The sequence below is a fragment of the Lepidochelys kempii genome, chromosome 2 (assembly GCF_965140265.1).
Source record: "Lepidochelys kempii isolate rLepKem1 chromosome 2, rLepKem1.hap2, whole genome shotgun sequence".
Classification (NCBI taxonomy): Eukaryota; Metazoa; Chordata; order Testudines; family Cheloniidae; genus Lepidochelys; species Lepidochelys kempii.
The window spans coordinates 142238517-142266118 of record NC_133257.1 but is presented as its reverse complement, the minus strand read 5'-3'; the positions used below and the strand labels follow the sequence as shown (position 1 = coordinate 142266118).

Sequence of the window (27602 nt, the reverse complement as noted above, 5' to 3'; positions counted from 1 at the left end):
TGTTCTGTCATCTGACTGGCTGTTAAAACCCAAAATAAGTTTCAAGTTAGTTGTCTGTCTTGGGTTTTAATTTTTTGCCAATTCAAAAAGTAGGTAGTGTTTTTAAAAACTATTTCATAAGAATGTGAAGTTAATACCAAATTCATTAGAAAGGAGAAACTTCTGATGAGTAAAATTTGAGAGCAAAAATCCTTGACTATGTCTTTGGTAAAATATGGCAATAAAACTGCTCTTAAAAAATTAGCAAAGAGATGTCAATAATAAAGCAGGTAACATTGTAAATAAGAAGCAGGCAGCAGTATCTCCCATAAATGCAAACAAACATGTTTCTCTTAGCGATTGTCTGAAAAAGAAGTAGGACTGAGTGGACTTGTAGGCTCTAAAGTTTTACATTGTTTTGTTTTTGAGTGCAGTTAAGTACCAAAAAATAGTTAAATCTACATTTGTAAGTTACACTTACAGGATAAAGAGATTGCACTACCGTACTTGTATGAAGTGAATTGAAAAATACTATTTCTTTTGTTTATCATTTTTACAGTACAAATATTTGTAATCAAAAATTATAATATAAAGTGAGCACTGTACACTTTGTATTCTGTGTTGTAATAGAAATCAATATACTTGAAAATGCAGAAAACATCCAAAAATATGTAATAAATTTCAATTGGTATTCTATTGTTGAACAGTGCGATTAATCACAATTAGTTTTTTGAGTTAATTGAGTGAGTTAACTGCGATTAATCAACAGCCCTAGTCTCAATCCAAAGGGCCATCCCAAAACAAACATGAAACTATATTTTTTGTAATGTTTAACAAAACACCCCTGGAATTAAGATAGGTGCATGCTAGCTGTCACCCTGATAGTATATTCTATCCCTTTCTCCTACCCTTCTAGATTGTCTCCTCTTTGATGCCAGGACCTTGTTTTCCTCTATATTTGGAAGTGCCTACCATTCTACTTGTTACTACAATGTACAGAAGTTATTAGGGCCCTACCACGTTCGTGGCCATGAAAAATAAGTTATGGACCATGAAATCTGGTCTTTTGTTTGCTTTTACCCTATACTATACAGATTTCACGGAGCCAGACCAGTGTTTCTCAAATTGGGGGTCCTGACCCAAAAGGGAGTTTCAGGGGGGTCACAAGGTTATTTTAGGGGCATCGTGGTATTGCCATCCTTACTTCTGCGCTGCTTTCAGAGCTGGGCGGCTGGAGAGCGGCAGCTGTCGGCGGGGCGCCTAGCTCTGAAGGCAGCAACCTGCCAGCAGCAGTGCAGAAGTAAGGGTAACAATACCATACCATGCCACCCCTTACATCGGCGCTGCTGCCTTCAGAGCTAGGCAGCCAGAGAGAGAAAGCTGCTGACTGAGGGCCCAGCTCTGCAGGCAGCAGCACTGAAGTAAGGTGGCAATACTATACCACGCCATCTTTACTTCTGCGCTGGGATCCTTCAGAGCTGGGATCCTGGCCAGCAGCCGCTGCTCTCCAACTGCCCAGCTCTGAAGGCAGCACCGTCGCCACTAGCAGCGCAGAAGTAAGGGAAGCAGTACCACAACACTCTCTACAATAACCTTGATACACCCCTACACTTACAACACAGTGAAATTTCAGATTTAAATAGCTGAAATAATGAAATTTATGATTTTTAAAATCCTATGACCGTGAAATTGATGAAAATAGACCATGAATTTGGTAGGGCCTTAGATATAAGAACCAAGATGAAAATGTTTCCCTTTAAATTAGTTTGTGTGTGTAGAATGAGTGACTGCCAAAGCTGAACTTTGCATAACTATTGTGTAATCTCTCCCATTCCTTCTCTCTCCTTATCTTTCCCTTCCTAATCCTTTTATCCCTTAATTCACCTGTTTCCACTGACTTGTCCTCCCTCCTCATTTCCCCATATCTCCATTCATCATCTCCTCTTCTCCAATCACAGTTCTGTCTCTCTCCTTTGTCCTTTCACTCGTCCTACCCCTCTCTCCTACTCTTCCTCTCTCACTTCAAGTATGTCTATACTTTGAGCTGGGGGTATGACTCCCAGTTCAAAGAGACATACCTGCGCTAGATCTAATTGAGCTAGCATGCTAAAAAGAGTGTAACTGTGGCAGATGGAGGGGCTGGTCACCTCAAGTATCATACCTCTCAATCCCCAGACTCTGAAATGAGGGACAGTGACCATCAAAATGAACAACAGTAAGGGACAACACACCTTGAAACGAGGGACACAGTGAGAGATCTCACCTTTTTTTTTTTTAATTGAACAGTTTTATTTTAAAAATGTATATATGTACAAGCATACGAATAGCCTGAAACTTACTATAATGAAACTAAATTATTCTGAGTGTGAAGAGAATCCTTTATTTTATTGTAAATAGTAGCTTTCTACATAAAGTCTAGTGGCTCAGATGCTCACTCTTATCAGAGACTCCTAGCCTGCCCCCTGCCTACAGAACTCTGCTCCTCTCCCCCTTAAATTATTGAATAAAAGTGGAACTTTTCTCCATATGCCGACTCCCGAAGCTAATCCCAGGGGACCTGTGGTAGCATCAGTACAAGTTGGGGTATCAGAGTAGAGTGGTAAATAAAGCAAAGTGGAGCAACGCTTGGTCACCTGTTCAAAGAAATAAGTATTTTTGTAGAAATAAGCACATCTTTGAAGTGATTCATTTTATAAGATAGGCTTTATGAATGTGTTAATGTTTCATTTTTGGGGTTCTCTTTCTGAAGAATGGCAGAAGTGCTGGCTATAGGCTTTAAATATCACACCATAAAATGTTAAGATTCCTAGAGTATGTTCAGTATAGTCAACTAACTTAAAAAGGCTGGTGTTCCATGTACTGTGTGTGCATCAGGAGAGGACTTGATCCTTGTGCAAGTTAGAGATTTACAGTCAACTCAAGCTTGTATCTTGCAAGGACAGCCATCCACGCCAGTGTTGGGACTTATGTGAATAACAACTATATCGTGATACCTTTTGTGACTTATGTCTGAATGAAATCTTTTTGCACATCTGTATTGGTTCTCACCAATTGGTTTTAGCTTCTGTCCCAGAGGTAAATGGTTACTTGGGCTAAGAAACAATCTGGAATAAACTAGTAATGGCCGCTTTCAAGAGTGTTCTTCCCTCATAACTGAGGGTATTTACAGCACTTTGTTTCTTTTATACAGGCCGTATCTACAAGTGCTTGTTTACTGGCTCCGTGAGCTCACTATTGACACTGCCGTTAGATATGCTGTCAACGTAAGTACTAACCAGCCTGATATACGTGACTTTTTAACTAGATGCCTGTTAAAGTTGTTGCTTTTGGTACTTTCAATTCCCAGTTCTTTTTCATTATCCTTTTACTTTACACCTTCTTACACTGGCTGCTACTACTATCATCATCTTTGCCGTAGCAAGGAGAACTAGCCAGCTGTTTTCGCGGCTGTGCTACAACTCTCCTGTTTTTGAAGTGCTGATGTGCAGGATTATTTGAAGGATGAACAAATCAGACTTATAGAACTGGGCCTGGGTAGTGCTGTTTCATATTATAGACTTATGTGGTTTATTCAGCCTTAGGAATACTTGCTATGGTGTAAAGTTGCACTTTAATTTTTTAAAAACTTAATTTTCTTTAATTAAACTGCAGCGGAGCCTATTCTAAAGGTTTTAGAATTATAGCCATCTTTTATGTAATTTTCCTATTCATTATTTTATATCATATGATCTTCTAAAATATGGGATCCTTCACGATTTCCCTATTGCTTAATTACATTTTATATTTCTATGTACTGAATTTAATCTACCCATAGGGATTCCATAAAGATTTGAATTGATTGGCCTCTCTTTTAACTGGTCATTTCAGTGTTCCACACATCGAACTCTATATAATATTATCACCCTTGTGGTTTTTTTGTTTTTGTTTTCCTTCCAGATCATTATTAAAATAATTAGATCCATACTGGTCCATACTAGTCACCAATTCAGTCTCAGATTGCTTTTATATTTTAACTGAATTGTTTATGAGGTTAATGCAGATGGATGCCAGGCACTTGACAGAGCCAGTTGTAAGCCAAGCAGACATTGAACAAAGTTCTGCTAGCTCCCCTTACATTTTGGCCAATGTGTTCAATTCTGCCTTAAAGCACCCAGTCTTGGAGTTTTGAGTTACATTTCAAGTCAGGCTCTGTTGACATCTGTCAAGGTTCCTTCCCCACTCTGAACTCTAGGGTACAGATGTGGGGACCTGCATGAAAACCTCCTAAGCTTATTTTTACCAGCTTAGGTTAAAACTTCCCCAAGGTACAAACTATTTTCCTTTTTCCCTTGGACTTTATTGCTGCCACCACCAAACGTCTATCAGATATATAACCAGGAAAGAGCCTGCTTGGAAACGTCTTTCCCCCCCAAAATCCTGCCAAACCTATGCCCGCTTTTCTGGGGAAGGTTTGATAATAATCCTCACCAATTTGCATAGGTGAACACAGACCCAAACCCTTGAATCTTAAGAACAGTGAAAAAGCAATCAGGTTCTTAAAAGAAGAATTTTAATAGAAGAAAAAGTAAAAGAATCACCTCTGTAAAATCAGGATGGTAAATACCTTACAGGGTAATTAGATTCAAAACCTAGAGAATCCCTCTAGGCAAAACCTTAAGTTACAAAAAGACACAAAACAGGAATATCCATTCCATTCAGCACAGCTTATTTTCTCAGCCATTTAAACAAACGGAATCTAACATATCTAGCTAGATTACTTACTAAGGTCTAAGACTCAATTCCTGTTCTGTTCCTGGCAGAAGCATCACACAGAGAGCCTTTGTTTCCCCCCCCCAACTTTTGAAAGTATCTTGTCCCCTCATTGGTCATTTTGGTCAGGTGCCAGCGAGGTAATCCTAGCTTCTTAACCCTTCACAGGTGAAAGGGTTTTTCCTCTGGCCAGAGGGGCTTTTAAAGGTGTTTACCCTTCCCTTTATATTTATGACAACATCCTTTTTTTTTTTTTTTTTTTATGGGGACAGAAACTCACTAGGATGAGAACACAGTACAGTTTTCCCCTGTGACCCACTAATAAATCCAGATTTGAACTCATCTTTTGTGGGGTGGGCAGGAAACTGAAGCCAGACTACTTTTTCTCATATGCTCTTGGTTTTTGATATCCAACCATTTCCTCTCCATCTCCTCTCTGATTTTTAGCAAGCCTTGTCTAACTTAAGCAGTCGTTTTGTTTGGACCACTTGTGCTTAAATACCTTGTGCACTTGGAGCCAGAAAGTGTTGTGAGTGGTTGAACAAGCATAATAGAAGACAGTGCCGAGATGGGGGAGAGAGTGGGGAGCAGCTTCTGAAGCAGATCTAAGTTATGGAAAGGGAAAAAAGCAGCAGTTCAGACAGGTTCTGCCATTTTACATTTTGGTTAGGTTAGTTCAGAGGATAAAGCTTCTCAGAAAATGGCAAAATATTGTATGTTTAGTCCTTAGCACTTAAACACTTCACATACTATATAATGTAGAATGAAAACCTGCTAGCAGGAGTCTAGTCTTCCAGAAGGTCACCTACCTTTTATTTTCTAACTTGCGTTTTTTCTTTTCATTTGGTTGATCTTTGCAACTTGCCCTACTGATTCCTTCCCTGACACCCCTCTTCATTAAATACTTGGAAAATTACCTTTTGTGCCACCATCTAATAATTTAACATTATTGACTTCATTCTGTAATCATTCTAATTAACATTTGTTTGTGCAATAGCTGATTCTAACTCCTTGGGGGTTCATGGAGATTGAAAGGAAAATTGAAGCTGTCAAGCAGAACTTGTACTGAATCAAATCTGAGATGAACATTGCTAAACTAAACTAAATTGTTTCTTCTAGAAATTTAATTTGCGAGTATCTTCTGTGTTTCTCTTGTTATTCTTAAGGACTATTTTCCTTGAGTTTCTCCTCCTGCTTTATCCTGTAGTGAGTCAAATCCTCTTACGGAAGTGTCTCCATAGAATAAGTAGTTCAAGTGGTGTCCCTGTGGATGCCCCACTTTATGGGGCACCTCTTCACTTTTGATTGGAGATTTTTGGTAGCAGTGTTTCTTCTCCTGGTACATGCACCCTACACATACTCATGCTCTGTACCAAGGCTATTTTGGGCTGTGTGGGTGAACTGCCCACAGTTCCTTCTCAGCCATGCTGTCTACAATATTCCTGTTTGTAGTGTACCTGTTTCCCCCTTTTATTAGTATTTTTGCTTTATAGATGGCTCTTCATACTAGCAATAGTAGTAGGTTTAGTACTTTATAGTTGGAATGTTTGTTCTCCTTTTCCTCTTTCCTTTTTTCTTTAAAAAAAACCAGCACATTTTTGTTTTTTCCTTTTCCCCTGTTGAGTGACTTGAACAACTTTTTCTTCTGTTGAGGATACCGGGCTCCCTGAAGATTTAAAAGGTGCCTCTTTTGTTGAGAAGCAGTCCATATGAGTGGTGGTCACTTGCAACGACTACAATACTCTCACGTTCCAAGCAAGTGTAAAATCTGCTCTCCTTTTAAGGGTAGATCCTGTAGAAACAAGGAAATTAAATATAAACTATTAATGAGGGAGCAAGCCTTAAGACCAGCTTCTGACCAGATCACGGACACCTAGAGCTTCCAAGGGGAAGATGGCACCAAAACCTTAGTCTTTCAACACTATCTTTGACTAAGTTACCAATAACTTCACTGCTCGTACTGAGAGCTTCCCACTCCAGGTATAAGGAAGGAGATAAAAGGAGCAAAACAGAGTTCCTCATTAAAGAAGATCTGGTTAATGGAGACCACAGGCCCCAAGAGGAGTGCAGGTGAGGCTCAAAGTACTTTGGGTACTGTGAAACATGTCAAGTCTTCAACTAAGTCACGAACCGCTGCAGTAAGGGGCTCAATACCGAAGACTGCTATTATGAAGAGAATGGCTTCAATGGAATCTTTGACTCCCTCGATACCAATGTCAGTGCCTCCCACAACAGCCTCTGTAACATCATTGGTGCTGATATCAAGTTCTGTTGAACTTCCAGTACTGCAGAAATTCCTGTACCCAAAAGACTTTATGGTGCCAAATGAACCTGAATCTCTGCTCCTTGCAATCTCAGAGACACCTCTTGGTAGTGAGGTTGGCTGGGTCACTGACTGCTCATGTTTCTGGGAGTTCTACCTCTTCTCCATCTTTGACAATCTACAAGGAGGAGTTCTTACCTCCTGTACAATACGTGGAGGAACATTCTGATTCAGTCTCTGAACTTTCTGTTAAAGGATCATCAGTTTGTTCCAGGAGACATTATTCCCTGTTGCAGCTGGACACCAGATCCCTGCCTGCCAACTCTTGGGGTCACCAGCTTGGATTCCTCCCTTCAGGCCTTATGGGTCTCCCTCATTGGCCTTATTGGGATCGAGGGGCAATGTACCTCCAGCAATTTTGAGGAACCTCAGCTCAAAGAAGACTCCTAGATTTGAAGGCCAGAATGGACCATCATGATCATCTAGTCTGACTTCCTACACATTTCAGGCCACAGAACTTCACACACCTGCTCCTGTAATGGACCCCTAGCCTCTGGCTGAGTTATTGACATCCTCAAATCATGATTGAAAGGCATCCAGTTACAGAGAATCCACCATTTAGTCCACTTTAAACCTGCAAGTGACCCCTGCCTCATGCTGCAAAGGAAGGTGAAAACCCCACACGGTCTCTGCCAATCTGACCTAGGAGAAAATTCCTTTCCGACCTCAAATGTGGTGGTCAGTTGGACTCTGAGCATTTCAGCAAGACCCAGCAGCCAGACACCCGGGAAAGAATTCTTTGTAGTAACTCAGAGCCCTTCCCATTTAGTGTCCCATCACTGACTGTTAGGGATATTTACTACCAGCAGTTGCAGATTGGCTACATGCTTTTGTACGCAGTCTCATCATACTGTCCACTCCATAAATTTATCAAGCTGCATCTTGAAGCCAGATTTTTTGGGGTTTTTTGCCCCCTAACTTGGAAGGCTGTTCCAGAACTTCACTCTTCTGTTGGTTAGAAACCTTTGTCTAATTTCAAGCCTAAACTTGTTGATGGCTAGTTTTATATCCATTTGTTCATGTCAATATTGGCACTCAACTTGAATAACTCTTTCCCTCCTTGACATTTATTTCTCTTATGTATGTATAGAGAGCAATCTTATCTCCCTTCAGCCTTCTTTTGGTTAGGCTAAACAAGCCAAGTTCCTTGAGTTTCCTCGATAGCTTTACATTCCTCTGATCATCCTAGTAACCCTTCTCTGCCCCGTTCTAGTTCGAATTCATATTTCCTAAACGTACTCCTAGGGGGATTCTGTGCCGAAAAATGTTATGCACAGTATTTTAAAATTCTGGATATTTGTTAAAATAACACAATATAATCACACCAGTTTCAATTATTTTGGTAATTTATTTCAAAATACCTGTCAGCAAGTATGTCTGCAACAGTACAGACGACAAAAAAGATTCCCCCAGCAGTAGAGAGTTAAAGAAACCCCTATGAAAACCTAGTTCCTGTTTCTCTGTTACGCTTTTGTTGGGCGCCTTAGTCTGGATCTGTCACACATGCCACTAGGCACATCTTAGGGGGGAACTCTGCCATTCTGGTCTCAGGCACCAACCCGCAACCAGAACCCCCCCCCCACCACCACCACCCCGACCAGAAATCTGTACCCCTTCCCCTCCCCAGAGTCCACCCACGGGATGCCCCCCAGCTCAGACACCTGCACCCTCTATTCCCCCTACCCCCCGCAGAGCCCAGGTATCCATAGAGATAAACAGCCTGATGCTGGGTCCTGGGCTTTTATGGAGTTTCCTGCACGCTGCCTCCCTCCTTCAGGATGTGCTAGGAGCCGCAGTTGCCTGAAACCTTCCAGCTCCCCTTCCCCTGGGAGTGTCCTGTATTTGCGAACTGGAGACCAGGGCTCTGCTGGGTCCTGCAGTCCCTAGTGACAGTAGCAGCTCTGCAGTACCAGTTCTGCAAGGAAAAATGAAATTCTGTCCAGAACATTAATTCTGAGCAAATTCTGCATTGCACAGAAATGCAAAATTCCCCCAGGTGTAAACATGGGAGACCAGAATTGCACGCAGTATTCCAGATGAGGTTTCGCCAGTGCCTTGTATAACGGTACTATTACTTCCCTACTTCTATTGGAAATACCTCGCCTGATGTGTCTTAGGACGGCATTAGTCTTTTTTCACAGCTGCATCTCTTTGGCAGCTTACAATTATCCTGTGATCAACCAAGACACCCTGGTCTTTCTCCTCCTCTGTCACTTCCAACTTATAAATCCTCAGCTTATAGCATTCTTCTTGTTTTTCATCCATCTTGATCTGCAAGTCTTCCTTGTAAATTTTTTGACATTGCTTGTGATGCAGGCTTCTGATAGTTTCTGTATCTTTGACTTTAAAGTAATTCTCCACATTCAGATCCTTGAGTTCTCAAGTCCAGTCCATTTCCCTAACTAACTCGCTTAATTTTTTTTTAAAGTTAGCTCTTTTGAAATCAAGGATCCTAGTTGCAGACCTATTTTTGTTTATCCTTCCGTTTAATTTAAACTTAATTAGCTCATGATCACATGAACAAAGTGTCCCCTACAACCAGTACTTCTATGAGGTCCTCACTCTTCACTAATGCCAGATCTAAAATGGCATCCTCTCTTGTTGGTTCGGTGACTATTTAGTGAAGAAATCTGCCAGCTATCATATCCAGGAAAATCTGGGCCCTACCATTATTAGTAGCATTTGTCCTCCAATCTATATCTGGGAAATTAAAGTCTTCCATAATCACGCAATTCCCAGTAGTATTTATTTCATTAAAACATGAAAAGAGGTCTCTGTCCATATCCAGATAGGATCCTAGGAGTCTGTAGCAGACCTCAAGAACTATCACAAGGACCCTCTGGTAGTTTTCTTCCCCAAAATGATTTTGACTCAGTCTTTTTTTTAAAAAAAAACATCCATTCCATCCCTTCTAATTTCTTTACAGTCTACCTCATCGTTAATACTTCATCACCTTTGCCTTTATTTCTGTCTTTCCTGAGGAGCATATACCTTTCAGTCCCTGTGCTCCAGTCATGACTACTATTCTACCAAGTTTCTGTTATCCCTATAATATCTGGTTTCACTTCCTGCACCAATAATTCTAGTTCCTGCATTTTGTTACCCAGGCTCCTTGCATTGTTGTGCAGGGACCTTAGCTGTTTGTGTGGCTTCGACGAGATTCTTTACTCGATTAGGTACAGTTATTCTACTGCCAGCATTGCCTACCTGACTGTTAACATAAATGGATTGGCACTCTCTTTCCTCTTAATACCCATTCTCTTACCCACTGCTGTTCCTTTCTCCAATGCTATATTCTCCCTCTCTTGATTGCCTCCCCACTCCCACGCATCAGGCATGAAGATTATGTAAGCATCTCCCAATCATCCCCCCCAGATTCCTAGTTTACAGCTCTTTTAATCAGTTGTGCCAACCTCCATTCCAGAAATCTGTTTTGCTCCCACCTCAGGTGGAGTCACATGAAGAGTCCTCTATTCATGCATGCTTCCCAATAGTCGAACATCCCAAAGCTCTCCTTATAGCACCATTGCCTGAGCCATCTGGTGATCATCACAATCTTGTCTTGCCTTCGTTCTCCTCCTCCCACTGAAGATCACCTGAGCCTCCATTTCTTTAAGTGTCTTCCCCAGCTTGGCATAGTCTTCTTTGATAACATTCTGGCAAGAACCTAGCAGTATTATTTGTTCCCACGTGAAGGACAGTCAGTGGATTCTTTCATGCTCACATCAGAATACTCTTCAGCCATAGATCCACAGCCCATATCTTAGGTCCTGGCAGATAGCACACCCTTCTGTTCTTCGGATCAGCTCGGGTGATAGGCTTGTCCATTCTTTTTAATAGGGAGTCCGTATTCCCTGTTTACAGTCCATCCCTCCTCCCCATTCTGAGCCAGAGGAGACCTTTGAGGAGCAAGAGGCAAAGGTGAACAAAAGGAGATAAGCCTCCTCACAAACATCTTGTCATCATCACTGGATGAGACATTAATGCTACCACTGCCATCATTAGCTGATGACATTACATAATTCCAGGATCTAATGAAGTGGGTGACTGACACACTGCAAATTCCTGAAAGAAGTCCAGAATTCCCATCGCTAACTCCTGGATATATTGCACACCTCTACTTCAGAATGGGTGGCACTGCCAATTAAGGAAGCTCTCCTGTAGCCAGCTATGTCCATCTGGTGAACTCCAGCAACAGCCTCCCCAAGATGCAAGAGGGCTGATTTAAAAAACAGAAAAAAAACCCACAACTTTGGCCAGGGTTTCGGAGTTTTTATTTTGTCATCCAGCACCAAATTCTTTGGTCATGGACATAGTCCATGAAAGGGGCAGGCAGCATACCCAAAAAACCATGCCTTATAATACAAACCAGAAATATCTCGCCGTATTTGGTCATAAGAGCTATTCATCAGCAACACTTCAGTTCAGGGTAGCTAATTACGAAGCACAGATGTCAAAATACTGAATTACAAGAAGTTTAATTCTTTTGTTGATCAACAAAAGGAACACTGAGAACAGTTCCGCACCATAATAAAAGTGTGAGCTTTTGGCAGAATCTCACCTCAGGCTTCCCTTGCCGCTGTGGACACCGAGCCAGGTCTGTTTCCATCTCAGTAGTTATGAGACAAGCTTCCTGGCTTCAGTTGCCTGGGTTTCTGCAGGAGGTACAATTTACTGTGCAAGCTTTACCTTTTAATGGCCAGAAGCTTTTCACAGATTCCACAGATGACTCGCTTCATACCCTGAAGGACTCTAGGGCAACACTTAGCTCTTTAGGGATATACATGCCTGCAAATAAAAAGAAATTTAGCAGTTCTCAATTACAAAGATCTGACCTTTCTCAGTTTTCCACCTTTTGTAGGCCACTGGAATCACAAGCTAAGATGTGGAGGTTTTCAAAGAAAAACCTGCAACTACCTCAGCTGCTTCATCCCAGCCTTCAGCATCGTCCAGTTTTGATGATTTGATCGAGAGTCCACCTGATGAGCAGGTTTATCAGCTACATGATATGACCCCCTCCCTCAATTTGAATAATGCTTCTCTGTATTTCATCAAGCCTGAGAGGCTTGGACAAATGGGTATTGAAGGCCGTTACTTCGGACTATCCAGTTTACCTCCACCCCGCCATTCCAATTCCCTTCCGTGTCCCTCTTCAGGAACCCCTCTCACGAGCAATTGCTGACACTGTAAATCTCATCATTTCTAAGTCTAGGGCCATGGATCCAGTCCCACTTCAGCATAGGGGAAAAGGGTTCATTCAAGTTGTTTTCTGATACCCAAGAAAAAAGGAGGTTGATACTAGATCTCAGATCATTGAACAAACATGTCAGACATCTAAAATTCAGGGTGGTGTCCCTAGCAGATATAATTCCCTCCCTGGAATTAGGGGACTGGTTTCCAATCCTTGACCTCAAAGATGCCTGCTTCCACAATTCATCCTTCTCACAAAAGATTTCTTCATTTTACTTACAATCACAATCATTACCAGTACTGGTTCCTGCCCTTTGGCCTGCCCATCCACTCCAAGCATGTTCTCAAAAATCATGGCAGTCGTAGTGCCTACCTCTGTCGTCTAGGAATAACTATCTTTCTGTACTTGGACGACTGGCCCCTCAAGTGTCAGTCATATCAGGAGGTATGGTAGGCAGCTCAAACAACTTCACTGTTCTGAAGTATAGGCCTGCAGATAACTCTCAAAGTTGGTGTGTAGCCAATCGGATAGTCATCTAAGCTTGTTACCTCCTGGGTATATACAACCCCATGACGGACAACCTGAGTAGACATTTCTCCCTTAATTAGAGTGGGAGTTGTACTCTTGCGTCCCCAGTGAAATATTCCCAACTTTGGGATTTCCAGAGGTCAGTTTTATTTATTTATTTATTTTATTTTGCTGTGGAAGCCAACAGGAAATGCAGGAAATTCTGTTCCAGCCTGGGGCTCAGTCCTCACCCTCTAGGAGCTGCTTTCCTCATTACGTGGACAAAAGGTCTTTTTTGTGCATATCCTTCAACTCCATTGCTCTTAAAGGTCCTTATCAAGATCACACAGGACCAATCTAAAGTAATTTCAATTGGACCAACTTGGCCAAGACAAGTTTGGGTTATTTACCTCATCAAACTTCTCACCCTTTGTGGTGGTTTCCAATCAAACCTTAATTGTTGTCTCAGGATGTGGATCAGACTTTTCACCCAGTCTGAATATGCTGCAACTACAAGCTTGGTTTCTTAATGGTTTTAGGGAGTGGAGACCACATGCTTATAGGAAGTACAAAAGATAATGTTAAATAGCAGAAAGGAATCTACTAGACATACTTACCTTCAGAAATGGAGAAGATATAACCTTTGGTGTAACGGATCCCAATCATCTCTTTCATCAATCTTGGATTACCTGTTGGAAGTAAAAAATTCAGGCCTTTCTATGAGTTCCATCAAAGTTCATTAGGGGCAGTAACAGCTTCTCATGTGCTAATAGACAGTTTCTTGGTATTTGCTCATCCAACCACAGTGAGATTCCTAAGAGGATTTATCAATCTTTTTTTTCCAGATTAGAGCCCTTACATCACTCTGGGATCTCTCCCTGGTTCTTTACCATCTCATGAAACAACCCTTTGAGCCATTAACTTCGTGCTCACTACTACCTCTGTCTATGAAGACAGGCTTCTTGGTAGCCATAAGTTCTGTGCGAAGGGTTGGGGAGAAGGGGGCTTTAATGGAAGGCTCTCCCTTTACTTTGTTTTTCATGGAGAAGTTATCTTTATGACCTCATCAAAAGTTGTTACCTGAGGTGTTCTCTGAATTTCGTATCAACCAAACTGTTCACCTTCTGTTTCTTTTCCTAAGCCACATCAGTCTACAAAGGAGTGTGCTTTTCATACACCAGGTAATAAGAGGGCATTAGACTTTCACTTGTATGATACTAAGCCATTCAGGAAGACTCCCTAGACTTTGTTTATATTCCAGATATGTGTGAGGGAGCCCCTGTCTCCACTAAGAGATTTTCAAAATGGGTCTCTGTATTATTGCCTGTTAGGGGAGAGGTAACCTCAGCGAAACCGTAAGAGTGACTGTGCACTGTACTGGATCACAGTCTATGGCTGTAGTTGTACTCAGAGATGTTCCCATTGTTGAAATCTGCAGGGCTACAATATTAATCAAAGCATTTGATAATTTGCAAAGGGGTTAAGATAAACAGTGTTGTGAATTGATTTAATTTCAAATATATGCAGTTTTCTTCAGTAAAATAGTCTTCCAAGAACATTTGTTTTCTTCATTTTTTCCCTTGAAACGGAAATATTACTTACATGTATATTTCTTACTAAAGGAGCTGGGAGACATAGCTCTTCAGATCACAAAATGAGAACTTAGAATCCCTCAGTCACAATCAATTAAACCATGTGAGCAAAAATAATTGGAAATAGTTTTTTTTTAAACTAAATATATTAACATAAATGTCTTCTTTTTAACAGGGAAAATTTATTGGCAGACTGTTTACAGGGTTGTTTTGTGGTCACATGCACACTCTGTGCATTTATCAGTCTAGTGTGGTTACGTGAACAGATTGTCCATGGAGGAGCACCACAGTGGTTGGAACAAAATCAACAGCCACCAAATGGTCTTGGCCAACAGAATGAGGTAAAAGTTTGTAAACTGTCCATTGGTTTAAATTAAAGCTGGGAGGAGGGAGGGGATGTTCACATGGAAAAATTAATGGTAAAAAACCTGTCCATTTCAGCTTAATACATTTTACTGCAAGGGGATCTTATTTCTACATGTTCAAATATACACTCCTATGTAATGAGGAGTCCAGTGGCACCTTAAAGACTAACAGATTTATTTGGGCATAAGCTTTCGTGGGTAAAAACCCACTTCTTCAGATGCATGGAGTGAAAATTACAGATACGGGCATAAATATACTGGCACATGAAGAGAAGGGAGTTACCTTACAAGTAGAGAACCAGTGTTGACAAGGCCATTTCAGTCAGGGTGGATGTGGTCCACTCTCAATAATTGAGGAGGAGGTGTCAATACCAAGAGAGGGGAAATTGCTTTTGTAGTGAGCCAGCCACTCCCAGTCCCTATTCAAGTCCAAATTAATGGTGTTAAGTTTGCAAATGAATTGTAGTTCTGCAGTTTCTCTTTGAAGTCTGTTTTTGAATTTTTTTTGTAGCAGGATGGTTACTTTTAAATCTGTTATTGAATGTCCAGGGAGATTGACGTGTTTTTGTATTGACTTTTGTATGTTACTGTCCGGTTGGCCAGTGTACATGGCAGAGGGGCATTGCTGGCACATGATTGCACATATCACGTTAGTAGATGTGCAGGTGAATGAGCCCTGATGGTGTGGCTGATGTGGTTGGGTTCTGTGATGGTGTCGTTAGAGTAGATATGGGGACAGAATAGGCAACGGGGTTTGTTATAGGGATTGGTTCCTAGGTTAGTGTTTCTGTGGTGTGGTGTGTAGTTGTTGGTGAGTATTTGCTTCAGGTTGGGGGGCCGTCCGTAAGCGAGGACTGGCCTGCCTCCCAAGGTCTGTGAGAGTGAGGGATCATTTTCCAGGATAGGTTGTAGATCATTGATGATATGCTGGAGAGGTTTTAGCTGGGGGCTGTACGTGATGGCCAGTGGTGTTCTGTTGTTTTCCTTGTTGGGCCTGTCCTGTAGTAGGTGACTTCTGGGTACCTGTCTCACTCTGTCAGTCTGTTTCCTCACTTCCCCAGATGGGTATTGTAGTTTTAAGAATGCTTGATAAAGCTGTTGTAGGTGTTTGTCTCTGTCTGAGGGATTGGAGGAAATGCGGTTTTATCTTAGGGCTTGGCTGTAGACAATGGATCATGTGATGTGTCCTGGATGGAAGCTGGAGGTAAGTATAGTGGTCAGTAGGTTTCCGGTATAGGGTGGTGGTTATGTGACCATCGCTTATTTGCACTATAGTGTCCAGGAAGTAGATCTCTTGTGTGGACTGGTCCAGGCTGAGTTTGATGGTGGGGTGGAAATTGTTGAAATCCAGGAGGAATTCTTCAAGGGCCCCCTTCCCTTGGGTCCATATGATGAAGATGTCATCAATGTAGTGCAAGTAGAGGAGGGGCACTAGGGGACAAGAGCTGAGGAAGTGTTGTTCTAAGTCAGCCATAAAAATGTTGGCATACCGTGGGGCCATGTGGGCACCCATAACAGTGCCGCTGACTTGAAGGTATAAGTTGTGCCCAAATCTGAAATGGTTGTGGGTGAGGACAAAGTCACAGAGCTCAGTCACTAGGTGTGCCGTGACCTCATCAGGTATACTGTTCCTGACAGCTTGTTAGTCCATTCTCGTGTGGAATATTGATGTAAAGAGTTTCTACATCCATAGTGGCCAGGATGGTGTTTTCAGGAAGAACACCGATGCATTGTTGTTTTCTCAGAAAGTCGTGGTGTCTCGAAGATAGCTAGGAGCGCTAGTAGCGTAGGGTCTGAGGAGAAAGTCCAAATAGCCAGATAATCCTGCTGTAAGAGTGCCAATGCCTGAGATGATGGGGCGCCCAGGATTTTCAGATTTATGGATCTTGGGTAGCAGATAGAATACCCCTGGACTGGGCTCTAGGGGTATGTCTGTGTAGATTTGTTCCAGTGTATAGCAGGGAGTTTCTTGAGCCGATGATGTAGTTTCTTTTCTCAGTGGGATTGGAGGATAGTGGCCTGTGGAATGTCGTGTTGGAGAGTTGCCTGGCAGCTACCTGTTCATGATGTAGTATGTCGATTGCAATGGATTTTTTACCCTCAGTCCATTTGGTATGATGTCCATCTGTTTGCACTTGGAGAGGAAGATGTCTGTCTGTATCTGTGTGAGTAGGAGCCAGTAGGAGAACACTTCAATCTCCCTGGACATTCAATAACAGATTTAAAAGTAGCTATCCTTCAAAAAAAAGTCAGAGAGAAACTGCAGAGCTACAATTCATTTGCAAATTTAACACCATTAATTTGGGCTTGAATAGGGACTGGGAGTGGCTGGCTCACTACAAAAGCAATTTCCCCTTAGTATTGACACCTCCTCATCAATTATTGTGGGTGGACCACATCCACCCTGACTGAAATGGCCTTGTTAACACTGGTTCTCCGCTTGTAAGGTAACTCCCTTTTCTTCATGTGCCAGTATATTTATGCCTGTATCTGTAATTTTCACTCCATGCATCTGAAGAAGTGGGGTTTTTTAGCCATGAATGCTTATGCCCAAATAAATCTGTTAGTCTTTAAGGTGCCACCAGCCTCCTTGTTGTTTTTGTGGATACAGACTAACACAGCTACCCCTCTGATACTTAGTCCTATGTAAATTCACCAGGGTAATGTGATCTCAGCTGTAATGTGTGCAATATACATTCCTGAACCATTATAAAATGTAGAATCTTACAGTAATGTTTACTGTGATTATGCAGTAAATAATTTTCTAGCTATCTTGGTTCTTATGACCTTCTATGTATAATATATTAAATCTTTTTTAAAATAGGATTTAGTGCTTGTGAAGTTGAATTTGTAACTATGATAAAGCAAGTTTGAAGTGTTATGGTCAGGTCATTTTTTTTTAAAATGACTACCTGAAAAATATTTGTTTCTGATAGAACAAAAGTTTTCACTGGTCTGTGGACAACTGGGTGGCCAGTGGAACACTTACTGGTCATCTAGAGAGAGCTGGCTTGTCATGTGGTGCTAGCTCTCCTTTCCAGCCTTCAATTACATTAAAGAAACTAACAATATATTTTCCTAATAATACTTCCACTTCAACAGAGTTGTTTCTGAGAACATCTCTTAAAGCTGTGTTCAGTACTTTGGTAAAGTTTGAGTCCTCTGTGCTAGAATCCCTTTTAAACAGTATGTTCTGAATTATTTATTTTATTTTTAGATTTCATTTTTTTCTCCATAACTATTGATGATCATAAGGAGAGATTGATATTCATCAGGAGAGAAATTGGCTATTCACAGATTTCTGTCAAATGCACAAACTAAAAAAAGACTTTCCCCAACTTTTTCATAAGTATCAATTGTAACTATATAGATACAAAATTTTAACACAAAAGTATGGTTCTTTAACTTGACAGTGTTCTTCAATAATGTATCTTTCTTACACATCACTAAATTGAACCTCTAGAAGTCCAATAAGATAGTGATACTGTCAACATTTTAGGAGATATGTCATTGCCAAAAGCAATGGCTTGTGTTTTATGATTTAAGTGGAACCAAAAAAATTGGCTTTTAACATGTTTGTTTTTCTGGACATTGATCAAAGCACAACAATACTTTAAGTAAAATTGCACTGAAATCTTGTCCCTGCAGGCTCAGGGATTAGGAAATGGTGGAGGTGAAAATGCTGCACTTGATCAACCTGCTAACCCACCTGCTGAGAATGCAGTTGTCGGCGAAAACCCAGAAATTCAGGAAGAACCAGGAGATGAGGAAGAGGAAGACAATGAAGATGAAGAAGATGCTGTAGTAGAAGATGCAGCAGATGCAAACAATGGAGCCCAAGGTAACAGGTGACACAGAGTAGGAGCATTTCCCTAAAATTATCATATAAAATAGTTATTGAAAAGAAGTGAAAATGGAAATTATACTTTTTCCTGGCTGACATCTAAATTGGTAAATAACATACATAGGGAAACTACCAAGGAGAGTAGGCTCAGTTCAGCCTGCTTACCTCTTCTTGTGTGTGTTGCAATGTTTATGTAGTTTATTTTTTAATGAGCACTAAAACACTTCGCAGTTAAGAAAAGCCAAAACTATAAGCAGCTCTGTGGTTTCAGGTATCCCTACAATAAGAAACTACTCTGCTTCTGTTGTCAAAAGGCAAATGGCAATAAGGAAATATTTGGTTTAACTTTTGAGGAGAAATTAAACTGTAAAGAGAATAATTACTTTTAAAATGTTCTTTTGACTTGTATCCCCATCTGACATACTGAGTGAGCTAAATGGTATGCAGTTGGTGTTTTTGCTAGTTTAAATCATAATACAGCTCTTACCAATGTGCTGCTTTGGGTCAGTTGATAGCTTTAACAATTATAATATCCCCGTAGATGACATGAATTGGAATGCTTTGGAATGGGATCGAGCAGCAGAAGAGCTTACATGGGAGAGAGTGAGTAAGAGCCATTCTCCTGAAGTATTCTGAGCTTTCTCAGTCACTGACTTATATTTGAAATTACTTTAAACCTAATGGAAAATTGGTTCTGATACTTTGATTTCATGTAAAATTTGACGGTGATAGATATTAGTGACTCCAAAAAGTAATTATGTTAAAAATACTGTATACCGTATTAAGGAACAATTTAAAAAAGCATTTCCTTGATTGCTGTGAAGAAACATAGTTAAGAACATCTTTCAACAAGACACTCTTCTGAGATCTTCAGTTTCGCTCCTAAATGTGCCAGTAGATGTTAAATGGTGCATAGCTTAAAAACTAATCTTTCTGTGAGTGTATGTATAGATAGAGTAAAAATAAGTATACACTTTTATAAAAACAAACAAGAATATGATCAAGAATGATTTCCAATATAGGCTTATCTCATTTTGTTTTCTAGTTTACAAATTCTGTAACTAAAACTTTCTTGCAATCTGTAGCATGAACAATAAGGAGATGGAAAAAGTCCTCTGTTAACAATACAGAATGCTATGTGCATTGTCTTGTTTAAAAGACATTTGGTGAAAAGGACTCAATATAAACTCAAATTTCTGACCCTTTCTTACCTATTGGACTTCCCTGAAAGGAGTAATTAGCTCTTTGTTTTCAGCATAAACATTATGCTCACTTTTTCTAGTGTTATATACATATTCCAGAACTATCTTGCGTACTTGAAAAATATTTTAATTATTTTCAGAACTTTTCATGAATATGTACATTGTCTTCAGCATTTTACATACATTGGATACGTGCATTGTCTTCGGCAGTTTAAATGCAGTGGTCTCAGAAACCTCTCTTAGGGTATGTCTGCGCTACGAAATTAGGTCGATTTTATAGAAGTAAATTTTTAGAAATCAATTTTATACTGTCGATTGTGTGTGTCCCCACTAAGCGCATTAAATCGGCGGAGTGTGTCCTCACTACCGTGGCTGGCATCAACTCGCAGAGCAGTGCACTTTGGGAAGCTATCCCACAGTTCCCGCAGTCTCCGCTGCCCATTGGAATTCGGGGTTAAGCCCCCAATGCCTGATGAGGCAAAAACATTGTCGTGGGTGGTTTTGGGTACATGTCATCAGTCTCCCCTCCTTCCTTCCCTCCCTTTGTGAAAGCAACTGCAGACAATCATTTTGCGCCTTCTTTCCTGGGTTTCCTGTGCAATCATGGAGCCCGCTCAGCTCACCGCTGCTGTTGCGAGCATTGTAAACATCTTGCGCATTATACTGTAGTAAGTGCAGAACCTGGCTAAGAGACAGCAGCACAAGGATGATTGTGAGGAGGACATGGACACAGACCTTCCTGAAAGCATGGGTTTTGGCAATTGGGACATCATGGCGGCAGTGGGGCTGGTTGATACACTGGAACGCTGATTCTGGGCCCGGCAAACAAGCACAAACTGGTGGGACCGCATAGTGTTCAGGTATGGGATGATTCCCAGTGGCTACGAAACTTTCGCATGCATAAGGCCACTTTCCTGGCACTCTGTGAGTTGCTTTCCCCTGCCCTGTAGCACAGGAATAACAAGATGAGAGCTGCCCTGACAGTTGACAAGCGAGTGGCGATAGCCCTGTGGAAGCTTGCAACACCTGACTGCTACCGGTCAGTCAGGAATCAATTTGGAGTGGGCAAATCTACTGTGGGGACTGCTGTGATCCAAGTAGCCAGTGCAATCACTGACATTCTGTTGTCAAGGGTAGTGACTCTGGGAAATGTGCAGGTCATAGTGGATGGCTTTGCTGCAATGGGATTTCCTAACAGTGGTGGGGCAATAGACGGAACGCATATCCCTATCTTGGCACCTGACCATCTTGGCAGCCAGTACATAAACCTCAAGGGGTACTTCTTATTGGTGCTGCAAGCACTGGTGGAACACAAGGGACGTTTCACCAACACCAACGTGGGATGGCCGGGAAAGGTGCATGACGCTCGCATCTTTAGGAACTCCGGGCCGTTTGAGCAACTGCAAGAAGGGACTTACTTCCCAGACCAGAAAATTACCATTGGGGATGTTGAAATGCCAATAGTTATCCTTGGAGACCCAGCCTACGCCTTGCTCCCAAGGCTCATAAAGTCATACCCAGGCAGCCTGGACAGTAGTAAGGAGCAGTTCAACTATAGGCTGAGCAAGTGCAGAATGGTGGTAGAATGTGCCTTTGGACGTTTAAAAGCTCACTGGCTCTGTTTGCTGACTAGGTTAGATCTCAGCGCAACCAATATTCCCATTGTTATTGCTGCTTGCTGTCTGCTTCATAATATCTGTGAGAGTAAAGGGGAGACGTTTATGGCAGGGTGAGAGGTTGAGGCAAATTGCCTGGCTGCCAATTTTCAACAGCCAGACACCTGGGCTATTAGAAGAGCAGAGGTAGACGCGCTGTGCATCAGAGAGGCTTTGAAAACCAGTTTCATGACTAGTCAGGCTATGTTGTGACAGTTGTGTGAGTTTTCTTTGCTGCAAACCCACCCCCTTTGTTGATTTTAATTCCCTGTAAGTCAGCCACCCTCCCACCTTCGATCACAGCTGGCAAAGGAAATAAAGTCACTATTATTTTGAAACCATGCATTCTTTCTTTATTAATTAAAAAAAAAAAGGAGATAACTGATAAGGTAGCCTGGGTGGGGTAGGATGGGGTGTGGGAGGAGGGAAGGACAAGGCCACATTGCTTATTGTAGCCACACTACAAATCAAAACTGCTTGAATGACAGCCTTCTGTTGCTTGGGCAATCCCCTGGAGTGGAGTGGCTGGGTGCCCAGAGCCTTCTCCCCCTTCCGCGTTCTTGGGTGTCTCGGTGAGAGGGAGGAGGGAGCAGTTGGGGAGGAGGGCAGGCAGTTGTACAGTGGATGCAGCGGCTGTCTGTGCTCTTGTTGGCTTTCCTGCAGCTCCACTAGACACCTGAGCATGTCCATTTGCTCCCCCATTAGCCTCAGCATTGCATCCTGCCTCTTCTGATTGCGCTCACTTAATTCTTTCCTGGCTTCTGCCACTGAATGCCTCCATGCATTCAGCTGTGCCATATCAGTGCAGGAGAACTGCATGAGCTTGGAAAACATGTCATCGCGAGTGCGGGGTTTTTTTTTGTTTTTTTGTCTTTTTTTCTTGGCCTTCTAATCTGCAGTAACCTCAGGGACAGAGATGATAGGGGGAGCATAGAAACATTTGCATCTGCAGGGGGATAAAAAGGGAGAGTAAAATTTAAGATGATACATTTCTGAGAACAAAAGGGAGACTCTTTCACAGTGAATCAAGCAATTCACAGCAGACAGCACATGTGCTTTAGGTACAAGGTCTCATTTTGCCTTTTATATTGAGCACCTGCCAGTATGGTGAAACATCACACACAGCTGGGCAATAGAATTCGGTTTCCAGGCAGCCATGGTAAGCCTTTTGGTATGTGGGGTTGGCTTCTTATGCCTTCATAACATGTGGGAATGGTTTCAAACTGCAGCGCCATCCTTTCCCGTAGCAAGCAATACTGGTTGGGTTTGCCATTTAAAAGGAGGGGCTGCGGTTTTTGGGTGGATGTGTAGCACACACTTCCCCCACCCCTCCGCGTGGCTATTTGGGATGATCCTTTCACCCCTCCAGCCGTCGCATGGCTATGGGATAATCCCTTTTAGCCAAGCGCAAACAACCCAGCATGGATGGGGTCCTTTTACTGTTCCCTTACAAAAATTCCCCTATTTCAACCAGGTGACCATGAATGATATTACTCTCCTGAGGCTAACACAGAAAGATAAAGACTGAATGTTGCTTGAATGTGACCAAAACCCAGGACCATTCGCTGCCATGCTTTGTGCTGTAATGATTCTAGACTACTTGCTACTGGCTTGGTGTAGTAAAGTGTCCTATCGTGGAGGATGAAATAAGGCAGCCCTCCTCAGAAACCTTCTGCAAAGGCTTTCAAAGTACCTCCAGGACAGCTTCATGGAGATGTCCCTAGAGGATTCCCGCTCCATCCTCAGACACATTAAGACTTTTCCAGTAGCTGTACTGGCCGCAAATGCATCCCAAATCAAACATTAAACACTATTAAAACACATTAAGCACTATTGCTTTTAAACCCTGTACTGTAGTTACAGATGTGCACTCACCAGAGGTGCCTTCTCTGCCTTCAGGGTCGGGGATCCCGCCTTGGGAGGGTATTGGCTCCAGGGTGATGAAAAGATCCCGGCTGCCGGGGAGAACGGATTCACCGCTTGCCTGCTGTGCATTCTCCTCCTCCTCCTCTTCCTCATCTAGAAAATCCTCCTCCGTGTTGTGTGCAACTCCCCCTTGAAGGTGTCCACAGACACTGGTGGGGTATTGGTAGGGTCTCCCCCTAGAATTCCGTGCAGCTGATCATAGAAGTGGCATGTATGGGTCTCTGACGCAGAGCGACTGTTTGCCTCCTTTGTCTTTTGGTAGGCTTGCCTCAGTTCCTTGACTTTCATGCGGCACTGCTGCATCGCTGTTGTAGCCTCTGTCCATCATGCCCTGTGTGACTTTGGTGTATATATTAGCATTTCTTCTTTTTGATCAGAGTTCTGCCTGCACAGATTCTTCTCCCCATACAGCAATCAGGTCCAGTGTCCCCCTTTCGATCCATGCTGGCGCTCGTTTGCGATTATGGGGGGACTGCATGGTCACCTGTGCTGCTGAGCTCGTCATGCTGACCAAACAGGAAATTAAATTCAAAATTTCCCAGGGCTTTTCCTGTGTATCTGGCTAGTGCATCAGAATTGAAAGCGCTGTCCAGAGCGGTCACATTGGAGTGCTCTGGGATAGCTCCTGGAGGCCAATAATGTCGATTTGCATCCACACTACCCCAGATTCAACCCAGCAAGGTCGATTTTAGCGCTACTCCCCTCACAAGGGAGGAGTACAGAAGTTGATTTTAACAGCCCTTTAGGTTGATGGAACGGGGTTGGTTGTGTAGACACATTCATTTTAAAATTGACCTAACGCAGCTAAATTCGACCTAACCCTGTAGTGTAGACCAGAGCTTAGATCTTCTGTGCCAGTCTGTGCGTTTTGAGTATAGTCCCTTCTTCCCTTCTTGATGGGGACAGTACATTGAGAATTCTTGGTGGTAACACCCTTGAATGTAACGAGCTTGGAAGCTCATCTGAAATTTCAAAAGTAGTTTACATGATGTTGTTTATTAAGTGAAATATCTGAGAACTGAGACCTTGAAATATTAGCTTAAAATTTGACATATAAGAGAGGCTCAAATATGAACGATTCCATTAATCTTGAAGTGATGAAGTCTCGACTGGCATAGAATATCTTAGAGGAGCAGGAAAAGAAAATACCTTTTAAAAATCTTTTTCCTTGTTTTGTTTTTTCCGTTTTGTTTTGTTCTGAAACAAGTGTACAACTAAATAGAGGATATTTTTCCCATCTGCAAGCCCTTTCCTGTTTCAGAGAGAGAATATGAGAGCATGAGATATGACTGGTCTAGAACTGGGAGCTGTTTCGCCATTATACTCTTGATTGAATATCATCTGCTCTTATTCTTTCATGGGTAATACTCTGCAGCTAGAAAGCAAAATTATATTTACACAAATCTTGATATACAACTTCTCTGACCTCAGATTTCATATGAATTTAAAATTCAGTTAAATCACTAGATAAATGCTGAGGCTGCTATAAATAGGTAAACAATTCATTTCCTGAGCTAAATTAAAATCTTCACCATTCATATTCTTGAAACAGGTCTCTCTCTGAAATAATCAGTTAAATTGTAGACTGTCTTTGGTTTACATGAACTACTATACATTTAAACAATTGTGTATTAAAATATTACTGCTTTTGATTAGGTCCGTTTACAGTACTGAACTAGACAGTTTGAGTTCCTTACTGTAGGTTTAAAAACTTGTGTTGGTCTGATTGTCCAGTAGTATAAGGCATGTAGCTAACCAGGGCAGTAAAAAAGGGGTTTGAAAAAGGGTGACCTTGAAGCTGATTGTGGGACTATGAAGATTTTTGAATATAGAACTGTGAATGAACTCAACTTTCTTTTATTCTTAGATGCTTGGGCTTGACGGATCTCTGGTTTTTTTAGTAAGTGAAGTCTTATAGTTCAAGAATAGTTTTTCAGCAGGCTTATTTTTAAGGAAACTAACAACTTGTTTTATGTAGATTTAAATAAAAAGTCTGTTCTGTAATGTATGAAGCAGATTTCAAATGTTGTATCGATGTGGTAGCTTTAAACCAGGGGTGGGCAAACTTTTTGGCCCGAGTGCCATATCGGGGTTGTGAAACGGTATGGAGGGCCGGGAAGGGAAGGCTGTGCCTCCATAAACAGCCTGGCCCCCACTCCCTATCCGCCCCCTCCCACTTTCCACCTCCTGACTGCCCCCCTCAGAACCTCCACTCCCATCCAACCCCCCCTGCTCCCTGTCCCACCCCCCCGCCTCCCGGGACCACCTGAACCCCCAGGACCCCACCCCCTATCCAACCCCCCCTGCTCTCTGTCTCCTGACCGCCCTGCCTCTCCCCCCCCCCCCCCAAACCTCCAATCCATCCAACTGTCCCCTGACTACCCCGGGAACCTCCTGCCCCTTACCCAACCCCCCCCCACACACACACACCCCCTTACCATGCTGCTCAGAGCAGCAGGACAGGCTTATTTGAAAGCCTGGGAGGTGGGCAGGTGCAAGCCACGTGGTGGCATAGCTGTGGGGGAGGCGGGACAGCAGGGGAGGGGCCGTGGGCTAGCCTCCCCGTCCGGGAGCTCAGGGGCCGGGCAGGACAGTCCCACAGGCCGTAGTTTGCCCATCTCTGCTTTAAACAGTTTTTCTTACTTTATCATAAACTTGATTCACATGGATGATTTAATTTTTTTAATTTTTTGTGGCAATCAGATACCGCTGTAGTGGGTCCTCCATAAGTGTACAATTTTCAAAAGGGCCTAAGTAGCTGTTGTAAACTTAAAGTTGCCCCAAAGTTTAGATTTTGTAAAAACAAGTTTTTGTTTTATGATCAGTAAAAATGTTTCAACTCAAACATCCACATTCCAAACAACAGTTTTTAAACAAGAAGCATTCCTCTGCACTTTTTAAAATCCAGGCATTGCACCACTAAACCTGAAATTGACTACACTGGTTTTCATTATCCTAGCTGAGAGAAATATAAGTAGTACATAAAGAACAGACGGAGAAGTACACTCAATGTTTTTTTAAAAAATCACTGTTAATAGAGTACCATGTTATTAGTAACTTAGATAAACAGGTTTTGTTTATAACATAAATATAGCCACCTGTGTCCCTTTAACTATAGCAATCACAAGCAAACACTTGCTACTATTAACCAAAGTAAGAAACAAGAATCCCTTTGCAAATTAAACCTGAAATAGTTTTCCTCTTTTTCTGAAAATACAAATTCTATGTACTTTTAAAGTAAGCATAAAAAGTAGTATAACTCTTGCCATTTATATTTACAGACCTGGGTAGATTATCTGCAAAACACCCTTCCTAACCCTAGCCACAAAGAATTTCCATTATAGCCACCATTTTTACTCACAACATTCACTTTCATTTTGGGGCTGAAATTTAGAAAATTCTAAGCTTGCAACTTAGCTCATTATTATTCATTCTTACCCTAAGAACTCAGGTGCAGTTATTTGCTTATTATGTGATTTATATGTTTTTATACTCTGCTTTTCCTGAAAAATGTTTTACTTCCTTCCCCAGGAACATGTCTTCTGGGTGGTGTCTTTAAACACACTGTTCATACTTGTGTTTGGTACGTATTATTATTTGTTCTTATTTCAAAACTAGCTTTTTCTTCGTGACTGCTTGATAAAAATTCGTTTTTAGACCACTTTTATTCTCAGAGAAAAACAAAGTGACTCTCATTTTTTTAAAAACTGAACCAGAATAAAAAGTGAATAATTAAATGTGAATAATAAACCTTTCTTACTAATAGTATTACACAGACCCTGCAAACACATGGATATGAGCAGACCTTAGTGGATTGCTTGCATCTTACTGTGTAATTTTAGTTCCCAAGGTGGCATGTATTGCATCCAAGACAGATATTTTTTCCTTTTTATTTTGTTACTGAAAGTAATTTTTTTGGATTTGGTTTTTAAAAGTCTGAGCTGTTGCATAAGCTTTATTGCCGTTAGTTAGAGCTGAGAACTATATATTTGTGAAATAATATTCAGGAGGGAATTTCTGGGAGTTACTTTATGAAGTTCCCCCAAAAATTGTGGGGACAGGTGGGATATAATTTCCCTGCTTTCATTCTTCCCTAGATATTGCTAAATGACCCTTCAAATGATATCTTTTGTCTCTGAGGCTCATAAAATCATTTCTGAAGGGCATATATATATTTTTCCTTTGGAGCGCCACAGGCTGCACACAGTTGTCATGTATTGTTTTAAAAAAAAAAAAGTCTCCAGGAGGACTATCCTGTGACTTTCAGTA

General features: G+C 41.7%; 1 protein-coding gene across 4 annotated transcripts in view; it reads left to right on the top strand.

The window, feature by feature from the left end:
* Window positions 1-27602, top strand: part of MARCHF6 (membrane associated ring-CH-type finger 6) — a 116666-nt gene that overhangs the window by 32200 nt on the left and 56864 nt on the right. For 3 of the 4 annotated variants that reach the window (XM_073332352.1, XM_073332354.1, XM_073332350.1), the window contains exons 5-10: window positions 3170-3242; window positions 14517-14682; window positions 18355-18547; window positions 19092-19153; window positions 25201-25233; window positions 26865-26916. In XM_073332352.1, the coding sequence (XP_073188453.1) occupies window positions 3170-3242; window positions 14517-14682; window positions 18355-18547; window positions 19092-19153; window positions 25201-25233; window positions 26865-26916 (579 nt within the window). The remainder of the gene's footprint in view (window positions 1-3169; window positions 3243-14516; window positions 14683-18354; window positions 18548-19091; window positions 19154-25200; window positions 25234-26864; window positions 26917-27602) is intronic. The other variant, XM_073332351.1, reaches the window with a different exon arrangement.